The sequence below is a fragment of the Rattus norvegicus genome, chromosome 11, assembly GCF_021556685.1.
Source record: "Rattus norvegicus strain SHRSP/BbbUtx chromosome 11, alternate assembly SHRSP_T2T, whole genome shotgun sequence".
Classification (NCBI taxonomy): domain Eukaryota; kingdom Metazoa; phylum Chordata; class Mammalia; order Rodentia; family Muridae; genus Rattus; species Rattus norvegicus.
This window is the reverse complement of record NC_141544.1, coordinates 77,374,512-77,395,142: the sequence shown is the minus strand read 5'-3', so window position 1 is coordinate 77,395,142 and position 20,631 is coordinate 77,374,512. Positions and strand designations below refer to the sequence as shown.

Sequence of the window (20,631 nt, the reverse complement as noted above, 5' to 3'; positions counted from 1 at the left end):
GCGAACCTGAGCCTCGGGACCACAGGTAAGACCAAATTTTCTGCTGCAAGAAAGCTGCCTGGTGAACTCAAGACACAGGCCCACAAGAACAGCTGAAGACCTGTAGAGAGGAAAAACTACACGCCGGAAAGCAGAACACACTGTCCCCATAACTGACTGAAAGAGAGGAAAACAGGTCTACAGCACTCCTGACACACAGGCTTATAGGTCAGTCTAGCCACTGTCAGAAATAGCAGAACAAAGTAACACTAGAGATAATCTGATGGCGAGAGGCAAGCGCAGGAACCCAAGCAACAGAAACCAAGACTGCATGCCATCATCGGAGCCCAATTCTCCCGCCAAAACAAACATGGAATATCCAAACACACCAGAAAAGCAAGATCTAGTTTCAAAATCATATTTGATCATGATGCTGGAGGACTTCAAGAAAGACATGAACACACTTAGGGAAACACAGGAAATCATTAATAAACAAGTAGAGGCCTACAGAGAGGAATGGCAAAAATCCCTGAAAGAATTCCAGGAAAACACAATCAAACAGATGAAGGAATTAAAAATGGAAATAGAAGCAATCAAGAAAGAACACATGGAAACAACCCTGGATATAGAAAACCAAAAGAAGAGACAAGGAGCTGTAGATACAAGCTTCACCAACAGAATACAAGAGATGGAAGAGAGAATCTCAGGAGCGGAAGATTCCATAGAAATCATTGACTCAACTGTCAAAGATAATGTAAAGCGGAAAAAGCTACTGGTCCAAAACATACAGGAAATCCAGGACTCAATGAGAAGATCAAACCTAAGGATAATAGGTATAGAAGAGAGTGAAGACTCCCAGCTCAAAGGACCAGTAAATATCTTCAACAAAATCATAGAAGAAAACTTCCCTAACCTAAAAAAAGAGATACCCATAGGCATACAAGAAGCCTACAGAACTCCAAATAGATTGGACCAGAAAAGAAACACCTCCCGTCACATAATTGTCAAAACACCAAACGCACAAAATAAAGAAAGAATATTAAAAGCAGTAAGGGAAAAAGGTCAAGTAACATATAAAGGGAGACCTATCAGAATCACACCAGACTTCTCGCCAGAAACTATGAAGGCCAGAAGATCCTGGACTGATGTCATACAGACCCTAAGAGAACACAAATGCCAGCCCAGGTTACTGTATCCAGCAAAACTCTCAATTAACATTGATGGAGAAACCAAGATATTCCATGACAAAACCAAATTTACACAATATCTTTCTACAAATCCAGCACTACAAAGGATAATAAATGGTAAAGCCCACCATAAGGAGGCAAGCTATACCCTAGAAGAAGCAAGAAACTAATCGTCTTGGCAACAAAACAAAGAGAATGAAAGCACACAAGCATAACCTCACATCCAAATATGAATATAAAGGGAAACAATAATCACTATTCCTTAATATCTCTCAATATCAATGGCCTCAACTCCCCAATAAAAAGACATAGATTAACAAACTGGATACGCAACGAGGACCCTGCATTCTGCTGCCTACAGGAAACACACCTCAGAGACAAAGACAGACACTACCTCAGAGTGAAAGGCTGGAAAACAACTTTCCAAGCAAATGGTCAGAAGAAGCAAGCTGGAGTAGCCATTCTAATATCAAATAAAATCAATTTCCAACTAAAAGTCATCAAAAAAGATAAGGAAGGACACTTCATATTCATCAAAGGAAAAATCCACCAAGATGAACTCTCAATCCTAAATATCTATGCCCCAAATACAAGGGCACCTACATACATAAAAGAAACCTTACTAAAGCTCAAAACACACATTGCACCTCACACAATAATAGTGGGAGATTTCAACACCCCACTCTCATCAATGGACAGATCATGGAAACAGAAATTAAACAGTGATGTCGACAGACTAAGAGAAGTCATGAGCCAAATGGACTTAACGGATATTTATAGAACATTCTATCCTAAAGCAAAAGGATATACCTTCTTCTCAGCTCCTCATGGTACTTTCTCCAAAATTGACCATATAATTGGTCAAAAAACGGGCCTCAACAGGTACAGAAAGATAGAAATAATCCCATGCGTGCTATCGGACCACCACGGCCTAAAACTGGTCTTCAATAACAATAAGGGAAGAATGCCCACATATACGTGGAAATTGAACAATGCTCTACTCAATGATAACCTGGTCAAGGAAGAAATAAAGAAAGAAATTAAAAACTTCTTAGAATTTAATGAAAATGAAGATACAACATACTCAAACTTATGGGACACAATGAAAGCTGTGCTAAGAGGAAAACTCATAGCGCTGAGTGCCTGCAGAAAGAAACAGGAAAGAGCATATGTCAGCAGCTTGACAGCACACCTAAAAGCTCTAGAACAAAAAGAAGCAAATACACCCAGGAGGAGTAGAAGGCAGGAAATAATCAAACTCAGAGCTGAAATCAACCAAGTAGAAACAAAAAGGACCATAGAAAGAATCAACAGGACCAAAAGTTGGTTCTTTGAGAAAATCAACAAGATAGATAAACCCTTAGCCAGACTAACGAGAGGACACAGAGAGTGCGTCCAAATTAACAAAATCAGAAATGAAAAGGGAGACATAACTACAGATTCAGAGGAAATTCAAAAAATCATCAGATCTTACTATAAAAACCTATATTCAACAAAATTTGAAAATCTTCAGGAAATGGACTATTTCCTAGACAGATACCAGGTATCAAAGTTAAATCAGGAACAGATAAACCAGTTAAACAACCCCATAACTCCTAAGGAAATAGAAGCAGTCATTAAAGGTCTCCCAACCAAAAAGAGCCCAGGTCCAGATGGGTTTAGTGCAGAATTCTATCAAACCTTCATAGAAGACCTCATACCAATATTATCCAAACTATTCCACAAAATTGAAACAGATGGAGCCCTACCGAATTCCTTCTACGAATCTACAATTACTCTTATACCTAAACCACACAAAGACACAACAAAGAAAGAGAACTTCAGACCAATTTCCCTTATGAATATCGACGCAAAAATACTCAATAAAATTCTGGCAAACCGAATTCAAGAGCACATCAAAACAATCATCCACCATGATCAAGTAGGCTTCATCCCAGGCATGCAGGGATGGTTTAATATACGGAAAACCATCAACGTGATCCATTATATAAACAAACTGAAAGAACAGAACCACATGATCATTTCATTAGATGCTGAGAAAGCATTTGACAAAATTCAACACCCCTTCATGATAAAAGTCCTGGAAAGAATAGGAATTCAGGGCCCATACCTAAACATAGTAAAAGCCATATACAGCAAACCAGTTGCTAACATTAAACTAAATGGAGAGAAACTTGAAGCAATCCCACTAAAATCAGGGACTAGACAAGGCTGCCCACTCTCTCCCTACTTATTCAATATAGTTCTTGAAGTTCTAGCCAGAGCAATCAGACAACAAAAGGAGATCAAAGGGATACAGATCGGAAAAGAAGAGGTCAAAATATCACTATTTGCAGATGATATGATAGTATATTTAAGTGATCCCAAAAGTTCCACCAGAGAACTACTAAAGCTGATAAACAACTTCAGCAAAGTGGCTGGGTATAAAATTAACTCAAATAAATCAGTTGCCTTCCTCTATACAAAAGAGAAACAAGCCGAGAAAGAAATTAGGGAAACGACACCCTTCATAATAGACCCAAATAATATAAAGTACCTCGGTGTGACTTTAACCAAGCAAGTAAAAGATCTGTACAATAAGAACTTCAAGTCACTGAAGAAAGAAATTGAAGAAGACCTCAGAAGATGGAAAGATCTCCCATGCTCATGGATTGGCAGGATTAATATAGTAAAAATGGCCATTTTACCAAAAGCAATCTACAGATTCAATGCAATCCCCATCAAAATACCAATCCAATTCTTCAAAGAGTTAGACAAAACAATTTGCAAATTCATCTGGAATAACAAAAAACCCAGGATAGCTAAAGCTATCCTCAACAATAAAAGGACTTCAGGGGGAATCACTATCCCTGAACTCAAGCAGTATTACAGAGCAATAGTGATAAAAACTGCATGGTATTGGTACAGAGACAGACAGATAGACCAATGGAATAGAATTGAAGACCCAGAAATGAACCCACACACCTATGGTCACTTGATTTTTGACAAAGGAGCCAAAACCATCCAATGGAAAAAAGATAGCATTTTCAGCAAATGGTGCTGGTTCAACTGGAGGGCAACATGTAGAAGAATGCAGATCGATCCATGCTTATCACCCTGTACAAAGCTTAAGTCGAAGTGGATCAAGGACCTCCACATCAAACCAGACACACTCAAACTAATAGAAGAAAAACTAGGGAAGCATCTGGAACACATGGGCACTGGAAAAAATTTCCTGAACAAAACACCAATGGCTTATGCTCTAAGATCAAGAATTGACAAATGGGATCTCATAAAACTGCAAAGCTTCTGTAAGGCAAAGGACACTGTGGTTAGGACAAAACGGCAACCAACAGATTGGGAAAAGATCTTTACCAACCCTACAACAGATAGAGGCCTTATATCCAAAATATACAAAGAACTCAAGAAGTTAGACCGCAGGGAAACAAATAACCCTATTAAAAAATGGGGTTCAGAGCTAAACAAAGAATTTACAGCTGAGGAATGCCGAATGGCTGAGAAACACCTAAAGAAATGTTCAACATCTTTAGTCATAAGGGAAATGCAAATCAAAACAACCCTGAGATTTCACCTCACACCAGTGCGATTGGCTAAGATCAAAAACTCAGGTGACAGCAGATGCTGGCGAGGTTGTGGAGAAAGAGGAACACTCCTCCATTGTTGGTGGGATTGCAGACTGGTAAAACCATTCTGGAAATCAGTCTGGAGGTTCCTCAGAAAATTGGACATTGAACTGCCTGAGGATCCAGCTATACCTCTCTTGGGCATATACCCAAAAGATGCCTCAACATATAAAAGAGACACGTGCTCCACTATGTTCATCGCAGCCTTATTTATAATAGCCAGAAAATGGAAAGAACCCAGATGCCCTTCAACAGAGGAATGGATACAGAAAATGTGGTACATCTACACAATGGAATACTACTCAGCTATCAAAAACAACGAGTTTATGAAATTCGTAGGCAAATGGTTGGAACTGGAAAATATCATCCTGAGTGAACTAACCCAATCACAGAAAGACATACATGGTATGCACTCATTGATAAGTGGCTATTAGCCCAAATGCTTGAATTACCCTAGATCCCTTGAACAAACGAAACTCAAGACGGATGATCAAAATGTGAATGCTTCACTCCTTCTTTAAATGAGGAAAAAGAATACCCTTGGCAGGGAAGGGAGAGGCAAAGATTAAAACAGAGACTGAAGGAACACCCATTCAGAGCCTGTCCCACATTTGGCCCATACATATACAGCCACCCAATTGGACTAGATGGATGAAGCAAAGAAGTGCAGACCAACAGGAGCTGGATGTAGATCGCTCCTGAGAGACACAGCCAGAATACAGCAAATACAGAGGCGAATGCCAGCAGCAAACCACTGAACCGAGAATAGGTCCCCTATTGAAGGAATCAGAGAAAGAACTGGAAGAGCTTAAAGGGGCTCGAGACCCCAAAAGTACAACAATGCCAAGCAACCAGAGCTTCCAGGGACTAAGCCACTACCTAAAGACTATACATGGACTGACCCTGGACTCTGACCCCATAGGTAGCAATGAATATCCTAGTAAGAGCACCAGTGGAAGGGGAAGCCCTGGGTCCTGCTAAGACTGAACCCCCAGTGAACTAGTCTATGGGGGGAGGGCGGCAATGGTGGGAGGGTTGGGAGGGGAACACCCATAAGGAAGGGGAGGGGGGAGGGGGATGTTTGCCCGGAAACCGGGAAAGGGAATAACACTCGAAATGTATATAAGAAATACTCAAGTTAATAAAAAAAAAAAAAAAAAAAAAAAAAAAAAGAAAACAGAAAAAAAAAAATGCTGAGGAAAATAAGAGCTTCCGCTTTCACAATGTGTTACAAATGCCTCACAATAAATCTAACAATGCCCCGGACTTCTATAATGAAAATTTTAAGTCACTGAAAATAGAAATTAAAGAAGTCATTAGATGACAGATTTTCCTTGCTCATTGGTCAGCAGAATATTGTAAAAATAGTTACATAAACACAAGCAACCTACAGATTCAATGTGTTCTTCATCAATGGCACTTTACAGAACAATTTGTTTTTAAAATCTTTAGGAAGACAAAAGACCAAAAGCCAAAGCAATTCTGAGCCGAAGGAACAATTCTGAGGCATCCCTACTTCTAATTTCTGTTACATTATAGAGCCCTAGCAACACAACCAGAATACCACAAACATAAGAAGAAACATGTAGATGAACAGAACAGAACAGAACAGAACAGAACAGAACAGAACAGAACAGAACAGAACAGAACAGAACAGAACAGAACAGAACAGAACAGAGGGCCCAGAAATAAATCCACTCAGCTATAGTGATATGAGTGTTTACAAAGATGGCAAAAATATTTTGTAGAAGACACAATTTCACCAACAAATGCCCCTTACAGAAGAATGAAACTGGATTCATATCTTCATCCTGCATAAAATCAATTAAAAATGATCAATAGTAATGTAAGACCTGAAATTCTGAAATGTTTTTAAGAAAACATTTCGAATTATAAGTATATGTAAGGAGTTTCAGAAAAGAACTCAAATAATTAATGAAGTAAAATCAATTTGCAAGGCAGACTTCACAACAAAGGAAACAAATAAATAAGTAGATTACAGAGTGGGAAAAATCTTTCCTAGCTTACATCAGACAAATGCTTAGCATGTAGACAACTGGATCCATCTCTCTCATCCTGTATAAAATCTATTAACATTGATCAAATATTAATGTAAGGCCCAAAACTATAAAATTGTTATGAGAAAATATTTCAAGTTACAGATATATGCAAGGAGTAAGGATATAAGTGTATATATGTATATATATATATATATATGCATACACACATGGGTATATATAAGGATAACGTATATTAAAACTCAAGAAAACCAAACACCAGACAAACCAAACAGTTCAGTTGATAATGAGCTAATGAATACATATAGTAATCAAAAATGTAGTAATCAAATGATAAAGATAAGAGCCCAATAAGCACTCGGAACAACATTTAACATGCTTGCCACTAAGAAATGCAAATTTAAACTAACAAGATGCCATGTAACCCTAGTCAGAATGGCAGCTCTTAGGAAAATAAATAGTCAATTCTGGCAAGGATGAGGTGAAAAGGGAGCTTGTACACTGCTAGTGGGAATATAAATTAGTCTGTCCACTGTGGAGATCAGTGAGCTCATGGAGCTTCCCCCAAACAAACAATAGAACATATGACCCAGTTGTACTACCCCTGAGGGTACACCCAAAGGACTTTTAGTTAACACACCACAGTGATACTAGCATCTCTCTCCCTCTTTCTTTGGTAATACTATTTACAACAGGCAAGTTAGAGGAAGTTATAGAACAAGTACAGAAAAATGAATGAAGAAAATGTGGTATGATTATAGAGTTGAATTTTATTCAGTCATAAAGAATGAAATTATGTAGGATTGGGAGATGGATCAACAGTTAAGAACACTGGGATATATATATATATATATATATATATATATATATATATATATACCATGGTGTGTGTGTATCAGTATATATCCCCATCTGTCTGTCTTGTCTTGTCTTGTCTGTCTGTCTGTCTATCTATCTATCTATCTATCTATCTATCTATCTATCTATCTATCTATCTATCTATCTGTATTTCTAGATGGCCTGACTGTCTTCCAGGAACATATGTATACAGATAGATAGGTAGGCAACACACCCATACACATAAAATTAAAAATTAAAAAAAGAATGGAATTCTGTTGTTTTCAGGAAAATGGATGCAACTGGAGATGATTATGTTAAACAAATCAGATTCAGAACAACAGATATTACATGTTCTCTCTCATATGTGGGTTCTAGATTTTATGTAAATACACAAAATTCTTCACACAAACAGCATGTATATAAAATATGAAATAAAACCTAGATGCTTTGGAGAAACTGAATAATAGGAGGAGAGGGAGGGGAGAAAGGAAATATACCCAAGAGTGCATATCATAAAAGTATATAATATACTTGCATAAAATGTCGCTATAAAACCTCTCTCTATATATAAGAAAATTATGCTAGTATGATTAAACAAAACTGCCTAGAATCCTTTTCAATTCCCCTAATCCTATAAATGATCATCATAACTGGTTCCTTCTATTACTTCCATACATACCTAGAACCATACTAGAAACACATAGGATTGCATTGAATAATATATGTTCAAAACATCTTCTAGGAAGAGTATATTCATTGCCTGGCCCAATGATATTTAGCTTATAGACGTCTCTATTCTTTTTCTCTTAACAATAACGTCTGTTTATTTCTATAAAGGAACTTTACCTACCTGAATATTATCACACATTTCTTGGCTATATGTTAACCGTTGAATTTCAGTTGGGGAGACAAGGTATAATGCCTGTCCTTCATTAGTAAAACAAAATGTCCGTGCTATTCTCATGTCTGTCAGTGGCAAATAATTAACATCCAACATTGGGCGAAGGCTAGGTAAGCTGAATAGAAAACAAACAGTAAATCTGTATTTCATATTTTTGTTGATATAAACATTTTCTTTAATAAAAAACTTTTAAGTCATTATTTTATGGGTTTTTATAGTATCTTCAAAGATAAGTAATAAATAGTCTTTCATATGTAGTCACATGTACACATACAAACATGGGTACAATTCTATTTTTGCCCACATACCCTTAAAGGATTCACGTAGAGACCCATACTCTCTTTAAGACAATTCTTTATTCTTTGGACTCATGCACTAACAGAGACCCGTGTGGTCAGCCTAGTGTGCCTGGGCACACTGTGCTTTGTTCCCCATTCTCAGTCCCTCTTCACAGGGAATGTGATCTTCCTGTCTCTTAGTGTGTCTGTATTTAACATGACTAGTATGTAAACACTGCATGGCTTAAGGGAATGAGCACAAGCAACAGACTTGCATTTATGCCTGAGAAAGTCTGCATCTGTGGTACCTTCCTATCCTGCAGCTATAATGCTAATAAGATTGTGCTAAGGATGTCCTCCAGATACTGTAGTTAGAGCCAGCTTTACAAACCACTACTGAAAAACCATCCCACTGCTCGTTCATTATTTCTTGAACATGGAGTGCAGAAGGAACTGCTTTGGCTTAATCCTCACACTTAAATGACTCTAATTCTTCATGTTCATTAATTTTAATTTATCCTGGAACACAGAGATAGTACCCAAAGTACCACTTTTCTTTTAAAATATTTTATAACTATATTCTTTGAGTCCCAAAACTTTACTATATGTTATGGGGACTGAATGCTACCTTATTGGAATAAATATTTATTGAGGTTTTGGTACCATATTGCCTGGTATTTTAGCCATCAACTAGTCGTGTGACCATTGTGCAACTGATTCTTGGGTAGTCAGACTGTGGTATGCTGAAAGTGCAAATTACATGCTAGATTTCAAAGACTTAGTAATAAAAATTATCCTAAATATGGGGCTGGAGAGATAGTTCAGAGGTTAAGAGAGCTTGTTACTCTTCCAGAGGATCCAGGTTTGAATCTAGTACCCACATCAAACAGATGACAACTGCCTGTAACTTCAGTTCCAGGGAATCTGACATCTGGCCTCCAAGAGCACCTGAACACATGTGTATAACCCACATCTATACACAATTAAATATAAAAGTTTAGAAAATTATTTGAAATATGAAAAATATAATAGTTTGATATAAATTTTGTATGACAAATGAGCTGAGAGGAGGCAAGTGTATCACACAGAGTCCCCTCATAAATAAATGTCCCCATAATTAAAGCATGTCTAGGGGTTCAATCATTTACAGACAAGATGGATTGATCTTCATTGGAAATCCTTCAAAATAGTTTGAGAAAGGGATAATCCGATGGAGAAAGAATCAGAAAGTTATGAGAATGGGCATGCTATGATTGCTTTCCCCCCAAAGTTTCTCCTTCACTAATTCCCTACAGATCTGCTCATGTCTTCTCAAGTAGAAATAATGAAATAAAATACCATGAAAGACTTGTTTTATGCTTCAGGTCCTTTCCTACTTCTCTTTCTATTTACCACAAAATTTTCTGAAAGAATAACTTGCAGCAAGATAAAGCATCAGACAGTAAACGTTTTAGGCTCTGGGGCCCATAGCATCTCCTTTGCACAGATTCAGTTCTGCTTTGTAGTGTAAAAGCAGCCACAGTCAACAAATGAATGGTGTATGCAGCTGTGCGTCCACCCTTATTTTCGGACATTTGAATTCATGTAAGTCCCACCAACCACATTATCTGACCTTTTCAATCATTTAATTCTTGTCTTGTAGGCTGTACAAAATCAGACAAGGGATGGTTTTGCTACCATTTGCCAACCTCATATCTACACCACCCTTTCCTCTCTTGCCCTCCCAAGGGTTAGCTTTGCCTTCTCTTTGCTGACACTGTTTTCTTAAAGCGTTTCATGTAGCCCAGGCTGCCCTCCACCTTACTCTGAGCAGAGGATTATCTTGACCTTTGGAACTGTCTGCCTCTACTGCTGGGATTCTAGGCATGTTCCAGTTTGAGATCACTTTATAGTTTTGTTCCTGGTAACCCAGTGCTTTGACCTTTTTGTGGTGCTTGCTACCTCTTGACCACCTCTTTTGTTGTAGTGTATTCCTGTCTTTATAACCGCAGGTTGCCGTCCTGGTCCTTATCTCTCTGGTGACATCTCAACCTCCTCCCTCAGTGTATAAACGCAGACACTGGCCCTATCTGTCCTCAGCACAGTCTACTGCTCATTTCTGTTTATGGGTGTGCTGATGATCTTTGCTGTTTGCTGTTGTAAGTTTTCCGAGATGATGCTCAAGCCCATGTTTTTCTGAGAGAGCAGACCTTAAATAGTTAAACTTCCGCTGGCCGGCTTAGAAGCACCGCACATGTCTAACCTATTTTAATCCATTCTCAAACTCCTTATCCACACTCTTTTCAAATTTCTCCACTTTTTTACAAATCAGCTTTGCACACAGTCGGTTTCCCTCCCCTCCATGTCTGCTCCCTCCTTGCCCTGTAGACAGCTTTGATTTCAGCTCAGGAGCCCATCCCAAGCCTCGTCTCCTTCAGTATTTCCTAGTGCACACCCACAAAGGCTAACTACTTAGAATCCCATTTTTATAAACTTTATACTTAGCTCCTCACTCAAGATCTGCACCCATTTATGTCAGTCTTCCTTTCCAAGGTAAGTTTTTCTATTATACATTAATGAGTCAATGTTTTGAAACTTTGCAGACTTAAGTTTGTCAAAAGAAATCTGCATTTCCTCTTCTTGCATTTTCACTTTTTGTGTTTTCTAATTATTTGTTTATTATTGTATGTTCCTAATTTCAACTCCTTTTCATGTCTAGTGTAATGATTTACTGTAAAATGATTTTGGAGCAAGGTGAGGTATTGACAAGCATGACAGTTACTGCTACAGGATATTGAACTGATTTTATTTTCTTGTAGCCTTTTCATCCAATGTCTGCCATGGCATTGCTAAATCATAAACTCATTAGATAATATGTTTATGTTTCACAAGTTTTATATAATCTCACTGAGTAGAATAAACTCTCTAAGCTTACTCCTGATTTTAAATGTCTGGTTGAGTGCTGGCTTCACCTTTCCTGTGCTTTACGCCTTCAGATAAATGGGTTTACTGTAATTTCTAACATATTAAATTGGAGATGAAAATAATACTTGTCAATGTCTGTGAAAAGCTATGAGAATCAAGTGACATTCTGTGTGTAAAGTTCTTATGTAATAGTGAATAGCAGATGATTTTATTTCTGTATAGCTTCTGGATCCAGTGCTTAACATATTACCAATAATTGCTTATTACATTAATGTATGAATGATTAAGAATAATTCTCTCCTTGGATCCTCAATGTCAATAATAGATGTGATATATTAATATTAATATATTAATATAAATGACAAGTATTTTTTGGTAAACTAAACCAAACCCAGCCCCCTCCACATCCAAGCCACAAAGCTCTCTTCACATTGAGCAGTGGAGCATCAGAACATCACAAACACATGAACCACCCTATCAGGTTATGACAGTACAGGTACTTCTCAACTTCCACCTTGCTAGCACCGCTGTGATTATCAGTTAGCAACAAATATACCAAGTACCTCATTATCATGATATGCCCATTCGCACAAAAGCAGGCCAGGCAGGCACTGTTGCACATGACCACCACATCTGCTTGCAATATGAATGACGTCTCTGTGATGTTGTGAACATAAAGGCAGGTCTGGGACGGCAGTGAGAAGACTTTGGCTTGTTTTTCTGAGCAGATTATCGTATACTGATGGTCTCCCATTTCTTGGGATGAAGAGGAGTAGTTCATGACCAATTTCCTTTTCCAGGTTTTTTCATTTTCATCTGTGTTGTTGGGATCCCTCCATACCTCATATGGAGGCTGCATTAAATTGCCAGTTCTGTCCATGCAGGAAAATGTTAGCACAGCTCCTTTCAGTGAGAGGAATGTACCTGTGAAAACAGTTCACATCACTCATGCGTGAAGTCCTTTCTGAAGCAGCTTTTTATTATGCATTGACAAATGTTTTACATTATGATAATTTACATGCATAATTTTGTTAATACTGTAATAATATATAAAAATCAGTGTGTGTTGTGAGTTAATCTGCTGTAATAACTTGGATTAATAAAATTTTAGGTCTAGAAGAAACCTAACATATAGGTCATCAAAACTTTATTGTATTAATGAGAAAACAGATATAGAAGGACAATGTCACTTGGGACAGGCCATACAACTTGAACTAGAACCTCAATCATAGTTAATATTAGCCTGGACTAGAACTAAGGTTTTCTGATTTAAATTCCAAGATTCTTCTTTTTTTTAAATTCAAAATATCTATTACTATTGTTTCTTGCTTAACATGCTTTTAATTGAATAGAATCATATCACATCCCCCCTCCCGTGCCTGCCATCAGCACATCCAGTGAACACCTCCCATCTTCCCCACTCCTAGTCCAATTACACGGGCAGCTAATGACTACCGGAGAAGAGTCATCTACCCCTTCCGGGATGAGCTTCCTTATTGGTTGTTCAATATAGAGTGGTCAGCCCTGAAAATGCAGACATGGAATTTTTTCATTATTCTATATAATACCATTAAAATTTTAAAAGGCTTTTTTTAGTATGTATATAACTTTCATTTTTCCAAGTAAGTTCAAATATATAATATACAATAGATAGATGTATAGAATTACATATTATATGTTATAATATGTTGTAAATATATTATATGTACATATATATAGAATACACATTATATATATATAATGTGTGTGTATGTATATATTACACTACCCAATCCTTCTTTGATGCTCATTCACTAGAAAATGCCTTTTAATTTTTCTGAAATTAAACTCTCAATAAGTGTTATGTGATTTCAACATTCACAGTTACTCTATTCTGCCAATTTATACTTGATTTTTGATTTTAGCTAAAAAGTAAAAAAGTGATGGTAATTTTATTTACTTATTTTGGTATTTTGACACAAAGGGTTTTCTTATATAGTCCCAGCTACCCTGGAACTCACTCTGTAGCCCAGGCTGACCTTTAAGTCAAGATCTACCTGCCTCATCTTCTGAGTGCTAGGCTTACAGGAATGTTCCCCCATGCCTGACATGATGGCAATTTTAGTTGTATGAAAAACAAGTACTTAAAAAATAACTAAGATTATTATCAGGTTTTGTAGAACTCAAAACTTTATTATCTTGTGGCTCACATAAAATAATTTAACGTTTTGTACTTTTACAATAACTACTATCAACCCTTAGGCAAGTTTATATATCTTAATTCAGAAAAAGGCTACTCACCTCTATTTTTCAAGGTTGAATGCCCAGATAACTATGTATATGTAGTTATACGTTACTTTGTATAATTAGCATATGCTAATAACATAGCAAAAGAGACAAGTGTTTCACTTGTTTATCTATATATCTATTGAATTATTTACTTTTAGTATTCTCTTTTTAGTTTTTTACATATTTTGGTTATTAATTCCTTGTTATATAAACAGCTAGCAAAGATTTTCTCCCATTCTCTACTCTTTCTCTACCACTCTTTATTTTGCTGTGCAAAACCATTTAAATTTGATGCAATCCAATTTGTCAATTTTTCCCATTATTATTGATTATTTGGGGTCCTATTTGGAGAATTATTGCCTGTACCTTAATCTTAAAATATTACCCCTATGTCTTTTAAAAAGCACTTTCAAAGTTTCTGGTCCTGTTCCTTGGTCTTTGATTCCATGCAATCTAATAGCATAATTTTATGAGGTTGACTAATCTTTGCTTCACTGATTAATTTTTTTAGGGCAGATTCCCAAATCTTTGTGGACTTTTACGACAGGATTTACACAGGCCAGTTCACTGGATCAGGACTGGGAGGTCAGGTACAGCTGGCAGTTTCTAATCCAGCAATTAGGCACAATAAGATGTTAGAACCAAGTAACACAATGTGAACTCAAATAGAGTGAATTGGGATTCAAGAAACTTAGCTTCAAATCTAATTCTTTCTCTAATTTGCTTGAAGCATACTGTTTAACTTCCCTGGGCTTCATTTTATTAATTATTAATAAGGAAATTACAATATATCAATACACAACAGGGACAAAAATGGCCCAATTTCTAGCATCCCACAGGAACTTGCTAAAAGTGCAAATCCTTAGATTGCTTTAGACCTACTGAGTCAGAGGGGGTGGGGGTCCTTATCTCGAGGATACATTTAAATGATTCTGATACAAACAAAAGAGACAGTGTGGAAGAGAGTTATAGGCATTTCCAGCTCAACGACTAAACACACTTCAAACTTCCACGGTAGCGGTAAGAATTTGTCGCTCGGACACATCAGATCATCCACGTGAAGCATCCCTTAGAAAGGGAGGGGTTTACTCTCAGCAGTGCCCTTGTCAGTTACTGATTCAAGCTCCTTACTCGCTCCGGGATTGCTCAGGGGCTCTGTACGATTCTAGTGTTGGATTCACTTCCTTTAGAGTATCTAGTGTGTCAGACCACCGGGGTCATAAGAAACATGGTGAGGTACAGCCTGACATCTGCTAGGATAACTGTGTTTAAAACATCAAAAGCTAGGGATGGCATGATGTGGAGAAACTAAAACACGTCGTTTGTATAACCATACATGCAGAGTAGTTCAATGGACATGAGTCAGAAACACCGTCCCAGAGTGGAGTTCTGTGAGGAGAATTTTGAGTGCTTGTGAGAAAACCCCAAGAAAACAAGTCTTATGACCTCAGTTTAATCAAAACATGGAATTTCTCGTGGAACGTGCTTTTATGCCCCTCCCGGGTGAGTTTACTTCAGATTATCCATTACAACTGGCTATTGTTTATATACTTCTACTGAAAAACACGGGTTTGCCACATGCGGCTTGTCCTTGTGATTTTATACAGCTTGAATCCCGGTGATCGTTCTTAGCCCTAAGGGAATAAATTGCCTGATGCTGTGAATAATTTGGGTATTGCATGAGACGTTAGTCTGCCTCATCTGCAGGGTCCATTCTCCCTAGTCCCACTGTCAATTAAAGTGGTAAAGAGAAATGGAAAGGGGTGTGGAGATTTTCCAAAAAATTAAAAGTGGGACTGACATATAATGAAGAGATCCAGCTGTGGGGTTGTGTTCCAGGACTGTGTGGTCATACATGCTTCTCTGCAGCACTTTTCACAACTTAAGTCTCCAGCTGATGGATGGGTAAAAATGTGATTATAGATGCAATGCAATATTGGTCAACCTTAGAAGAAGGTAGCTCTCTAAAATTCAGACATGGAAGAACATTGCTTTTACTGAAATAATCCAGCCGCAAAAGGATCAATATTATATGAATTTACTAATGTGGAGCACGTAAAGCAGTTAAACTCATATGCAGTAAGAATAAACTGATGGTATCCGCGAATGTGAGGAAGGATGACAAGAAATTGCTAATAAATTAATACAACATTTTAATTATATAAGGTACATTCTAAAGACATGCTGTGCAGTACTGTATGGATAATAATGGCAGGGACAATACCATGGGGGTTTCCATACACTGAGTGGGGTCAGTGGAGAATGGATATGGCAAAGACATGAGGACCAGAAAAATAATCACAGTCAATCAGTGAGCTGTGACTCCACTTGGGACTTTTTGTCACCTGTTTTATCACATGGAATTCTACTCCCTCTTCTCTTTTTACTGCTATAAAGTTGGTTTCTAGCTACTTTTTTTTCTTTCAATGGTTAATTATAAAACAAACATGAATCTAACACCTTTTTAATTAATGAATTTTAAAGCAAGTACCATATTTACAGAAAATCAAGCAAATCATATATACTGCATATATATGTATATATAGCTACATATCTTCTGTCATTTCTCCTACTATTCACATCTTGTATTAATAATCTATATTTGACAAAACTAATCAATACATTATGGATAGTTAAAATTCTAAAATAGTAGGATACTAACTTGAAATATTATAGAAGACAGATTTCTTATTGGATCACATACACTAGATAAGGACCTTGCAAACCAGATGGCAAAATTCATATCTATGTTCATTTTTACCTTGCCATCATTTTATTGTTTAAGAATGGCAGAAATCTCTATAAAATTGAGAGACAGTATGTTAGTCCAGGGAATTATTTTTAAGTTGATACTTAATACTTTATTTTGAATTCACTGATCTGGCTCTAACTTAAGCAGAATAAAATATACAAACTTCCTTAAAATTAGTAATGGAGTAAAAATTATTTTTTACTACGTAGTATCAGCTTAAAACACAGTGTTTGTTCTTAGTAGAGTCAAGTGTCTCCCTGAATTTGCCACACTCAGAGAGTTGACAATTCTGCCTGTCATCTGTTTATACATATGTAAAACAAGTTAATACAAAACCACAGCTGTCTCTAACCTCTCGTGCTATATCTACTGTTTAAAAATAAAATCTCTTATCCTATATATTAATGGAATTTGTTTTTAGTTTAAAATATCTAAAAGATTTATTATATGTAGGAAAGAGAGTAATAATGACTAGAATCTATTAAAAACATTCAAAGGGATGTCAAGTGAAATTACACTTATACATTTTTTAAAAGAAAAAATGAGAAGATAATCCAGGTAGAATAGAACATACAACTAATTTGAGTTCTTGAGGTTCTACCATGAAAAGGATACAAAGACTTCAGATATTCACCCTAGGTTAGAGAGCTTCTATGCTACTTATTCTGATTTCTTCAAGAAAGATGTAAAAACACTCATAGGTTCTGGCCTGGCACAGAACTTTGGGAAAACAATTCAGTTTATTACAAATGAATTGGACTTGTGAATTAACATTTATCTCAGTGCTTTAGAGAAGCTTATCTTCAAAAGCAGTTATTAGCCTGGCATTTCTGGTTTCCCATCATAGAAACCACTGTGCTTTTACCCAGAAGGACCAGTAACTGACAGTACGGTGAGTGGTGAAAGAGTATTTGAGTTCTGAAACCCTCAGTAGTTCATTTACACAGGAGGCGTAGTCTCCTCGCTATTGTCTAAAATCGATGCATATCACTACAGTTGAGTGAGTAGCAACACGGGAACGACTGAACACGACCGCTTACCACTTGGCAATACCACCACCGGCTCTGTAAACCTTTGTTCATCTGATGATGGTAGATTTAGGGAGATGAGTATTACCATTCCCAGACTAGTTCCAACAAACAGACAAGGGGACACGGTAGAGTCATTTTTCCGTGCAAAGGATTCCATGAAGTACAAAGCTGTAATTGCTTCTTTAGAATCCTTGTCAATACTGGAGATGCTAGAGCTCCTGGAGCGGTTATAGGAGTTCTCTCGGGTTTCTATGGGCATTTGAAAAGCAAAAAGTAAAGCATTAGTGAATCTACAAAACAAGCCAGATTTAATACCTGTAAACCACAATTATGAGAGGAAAAATTATTCTTTGTTTATTGACACGAAGGACATGTTATCTGGGTCACTGGCTCATTTTAAAAGTGGAGAATCTCAAGTCTATATGTTAATCATAAACTCAGGCAGAGTTAAAACTAAACCTTCAGTCTCCCAAGTTCTAGCACACCATTTTCTTTTGTATGTTTCCCGAAAGACCACTTAAAATTCTTTAATTAGAATCTTAAATCTAAACAGTCAAGATGCAAAATTTTGGATACCAGCTAATTGTTTTTCCTTCCCATATTTTGATCATAGAAGCCAAATCAATGATTCCTTGGCAATTCATACTTACCAACAGTATCATTGTTATCAATGTGAAAGAACCAATCTGGATCATGAATGTTCCATGATAAACAAATTATATATCCTAAGCAGTTAAAACTATAAAAACTGAACTTTTAACTTAAGCAAAAAAGTAGAAATGTGATTTATTTGAACTTGTTTCAAGCTGTTTATCTGCGATCCAAGTCCAGTTCTAACTTTGCCAAGGACACCCTTTAACACTTACTTTCTGAGAAGGCGTCAGATCACTTAGGAAAGGAGCAACAGTATGGCTGTGGATGCTCTTGTCTGTCAACACCTGCACGTGTGTACACTCCAACGAGCACAAATTAACCCTCTGTTCAACAGTGACACACTTACACTGTTGTCTAATCACTCTGCTGTACAAGCTCCTATTTTTCTATGATCTTTACTCACCTTTTCCTCTTGATACGCCTGAAATCTATGTCTTGATAATTCTTATAGAACCAGAAGAAAGACAAGTTCTTCAAAAACATATTTAGAAGGAACAGGATTTAATATTTTTAATTTCCTATTTCCATCTCTTACCAAATTTATAAAAAATAGCTCATTATAAAATTTAGAGATGAGACAGAAGTGGACTATCACCTACATACTCTACAGCCTTGAACACAGAAGTTAAACTGGTTTCTAGCATAACCTGGAGGCAGAGAGATCTGCAGCACCCACTTCAATGGTTGTGCTCATTCTTAACCCTCGCATGGCGTTTCCATTGCCACCACTCAACACCGAAATTCACAAAGACCTGTTAGAAAGATGATACTGTGATTTTCTACATCTCCCGGAGCAGATTCCGTATGGCATAACATTAAACCGAATCTGAGTAATGAATTCATTATAAACATTTTTGAAGAGCAATGACTGCTTGTTGCTTGAAATCGTAAAGGACAGTATGGAGTTACTACTATACTCAAATATTCCCATTATTTCTCCCCACTCTGCCCCTGAAATCTTTATTACCAAAAGAGTAAAAGCAAAAGATTAGATTCTGTTTTCTTTCCTTCTCTGTTTTTTATTTTTTCCTCTTGTATTGCACTCATTATCATTCTATAAACAAGGAAACAATACTTCCTTAAAAGTTTTACAAACATTATAAACTTTATTTAGTTTTTGTTTATTTTTTATTTATTTTTGTGGTACTGGGGATGTATCCTGGACTTCATGCAGACTGGGCAACTGCTCAGCCACTGGGTTATATCCCCAGACCCTTTTGGACTTTATGCTTTGAGACAGGGTCTTGTTAAATGGTCCAGACTGGCCTTGAGCTCCCTTCCTAACCCAGGCAGGTCTTGAAATTGCAATCCTCCTGCCTCAGCCTCCCAGCAGCTGGGATTACAGGTCTATGCCACTAGACCCGGCTATGATTCTAAATTTTAGAATTTAATAATGTGTTATTTTAAACATGGTTATATTCCTTTGACAGTAGAGGAAATTAAGGTTGCAGTTATAGATTATAACTTGCATAGGCTACCTACAGTGGAATCATTTTATTTTTAGAGATAAGGAAGGAGGTGAGTAAGGAATAGGATTGGAGTTATGGCCACAGCCAAACAGGATCTCAGTTTTTCAATGTCATGTCATTTTTTTAAAAATCATCTTTTAAATGTCACTTCCATTTCCTTGTCTCCCAGCACCTGTTACCATGATAAACCAAATTTTATCAAATTTTCAACTGTACTCACAGAAATTGGTATGTTTATCCTACCTTCAGTTGTAACTGGTAAAGATATCTCCATGCAAGCAGCTGACTGTGCCTTTCTAAATGGTGGTCTTCCAGGACCCCAGCGATTTACTTTTGAAACATCAGCACTGGAAAGACGTTTTCCAGAACTGCAACTCTGAGAGGTTGGACTTGTGCAGTGTCCATTTACATGGTCTGTACCAAGAGGAAGAAGGCAGAATAAATATCATAATTAAGTCTTCAGATGAGGAAATCCAAAGGCACAGGTTAAAAATGGAGGAACAGGAATTCTTCTTCCTCCAATCCATTTGGATAGAACTAATTCTTTGCTATTTTAAGATTTAGTTACAATTTCAGATTATAACAAAATCAAGATACTTATTATGTATAGGACATATTTTCATAATTTGTCTAATTAACATTTCTTGAAATGTCATATATTTCCCTACTATGTACTTAACATATTGTTGAATGGCAATATGACATATGCTTTAATACTGTACTTTTT

At 36.9% G+C, this 20,631-nt stretch overlaps 1 protein-coding gene across 8 annotated transcripts in view; it reads right to left on the bottom strand.

Moving 5' to 3' along the window:
- Positions 1-20,631, bottom strand: part of Stxbp5l (syntaxin binding protein 5L) — a 328,953-nt gene that overhangs the window by 17,387 nt on the left and 290,935 nt on the right. For 6 of the 8 annotated variants that reach the window (XR_015632666.1, XR_015632667.1, NM_001271250.2 and 3 more), the window contains 4 exons: positions 20,148-20,318; positions 17,791-18,030; positions 12,294-12,654; positions 8,498-8,663 (listed from right to left, as the gene is read on the bottom strand). Coding sequence is in view for 6 of the 8 variants with exons in the window: in NM_001271250.2 (NP_001258179.1) it covers positions 8,498-8,663; positions 12,294-12,654; positions 17,791-18,030; positions 20,148-20,318 (938 nt within the window). In the remaining 2 variants the exon portion in view is untranslated. The remainder of the gene's footprint in view (positions 1-8,497; positions 8,664-12,293; positions 12,655-17,790; positions 18,031-20,147; positions 20,319-20,631) is intronic. The other 2 variants (XM_087575822.1, XM_087575823.1) reach the window with 1 other exon arrangement.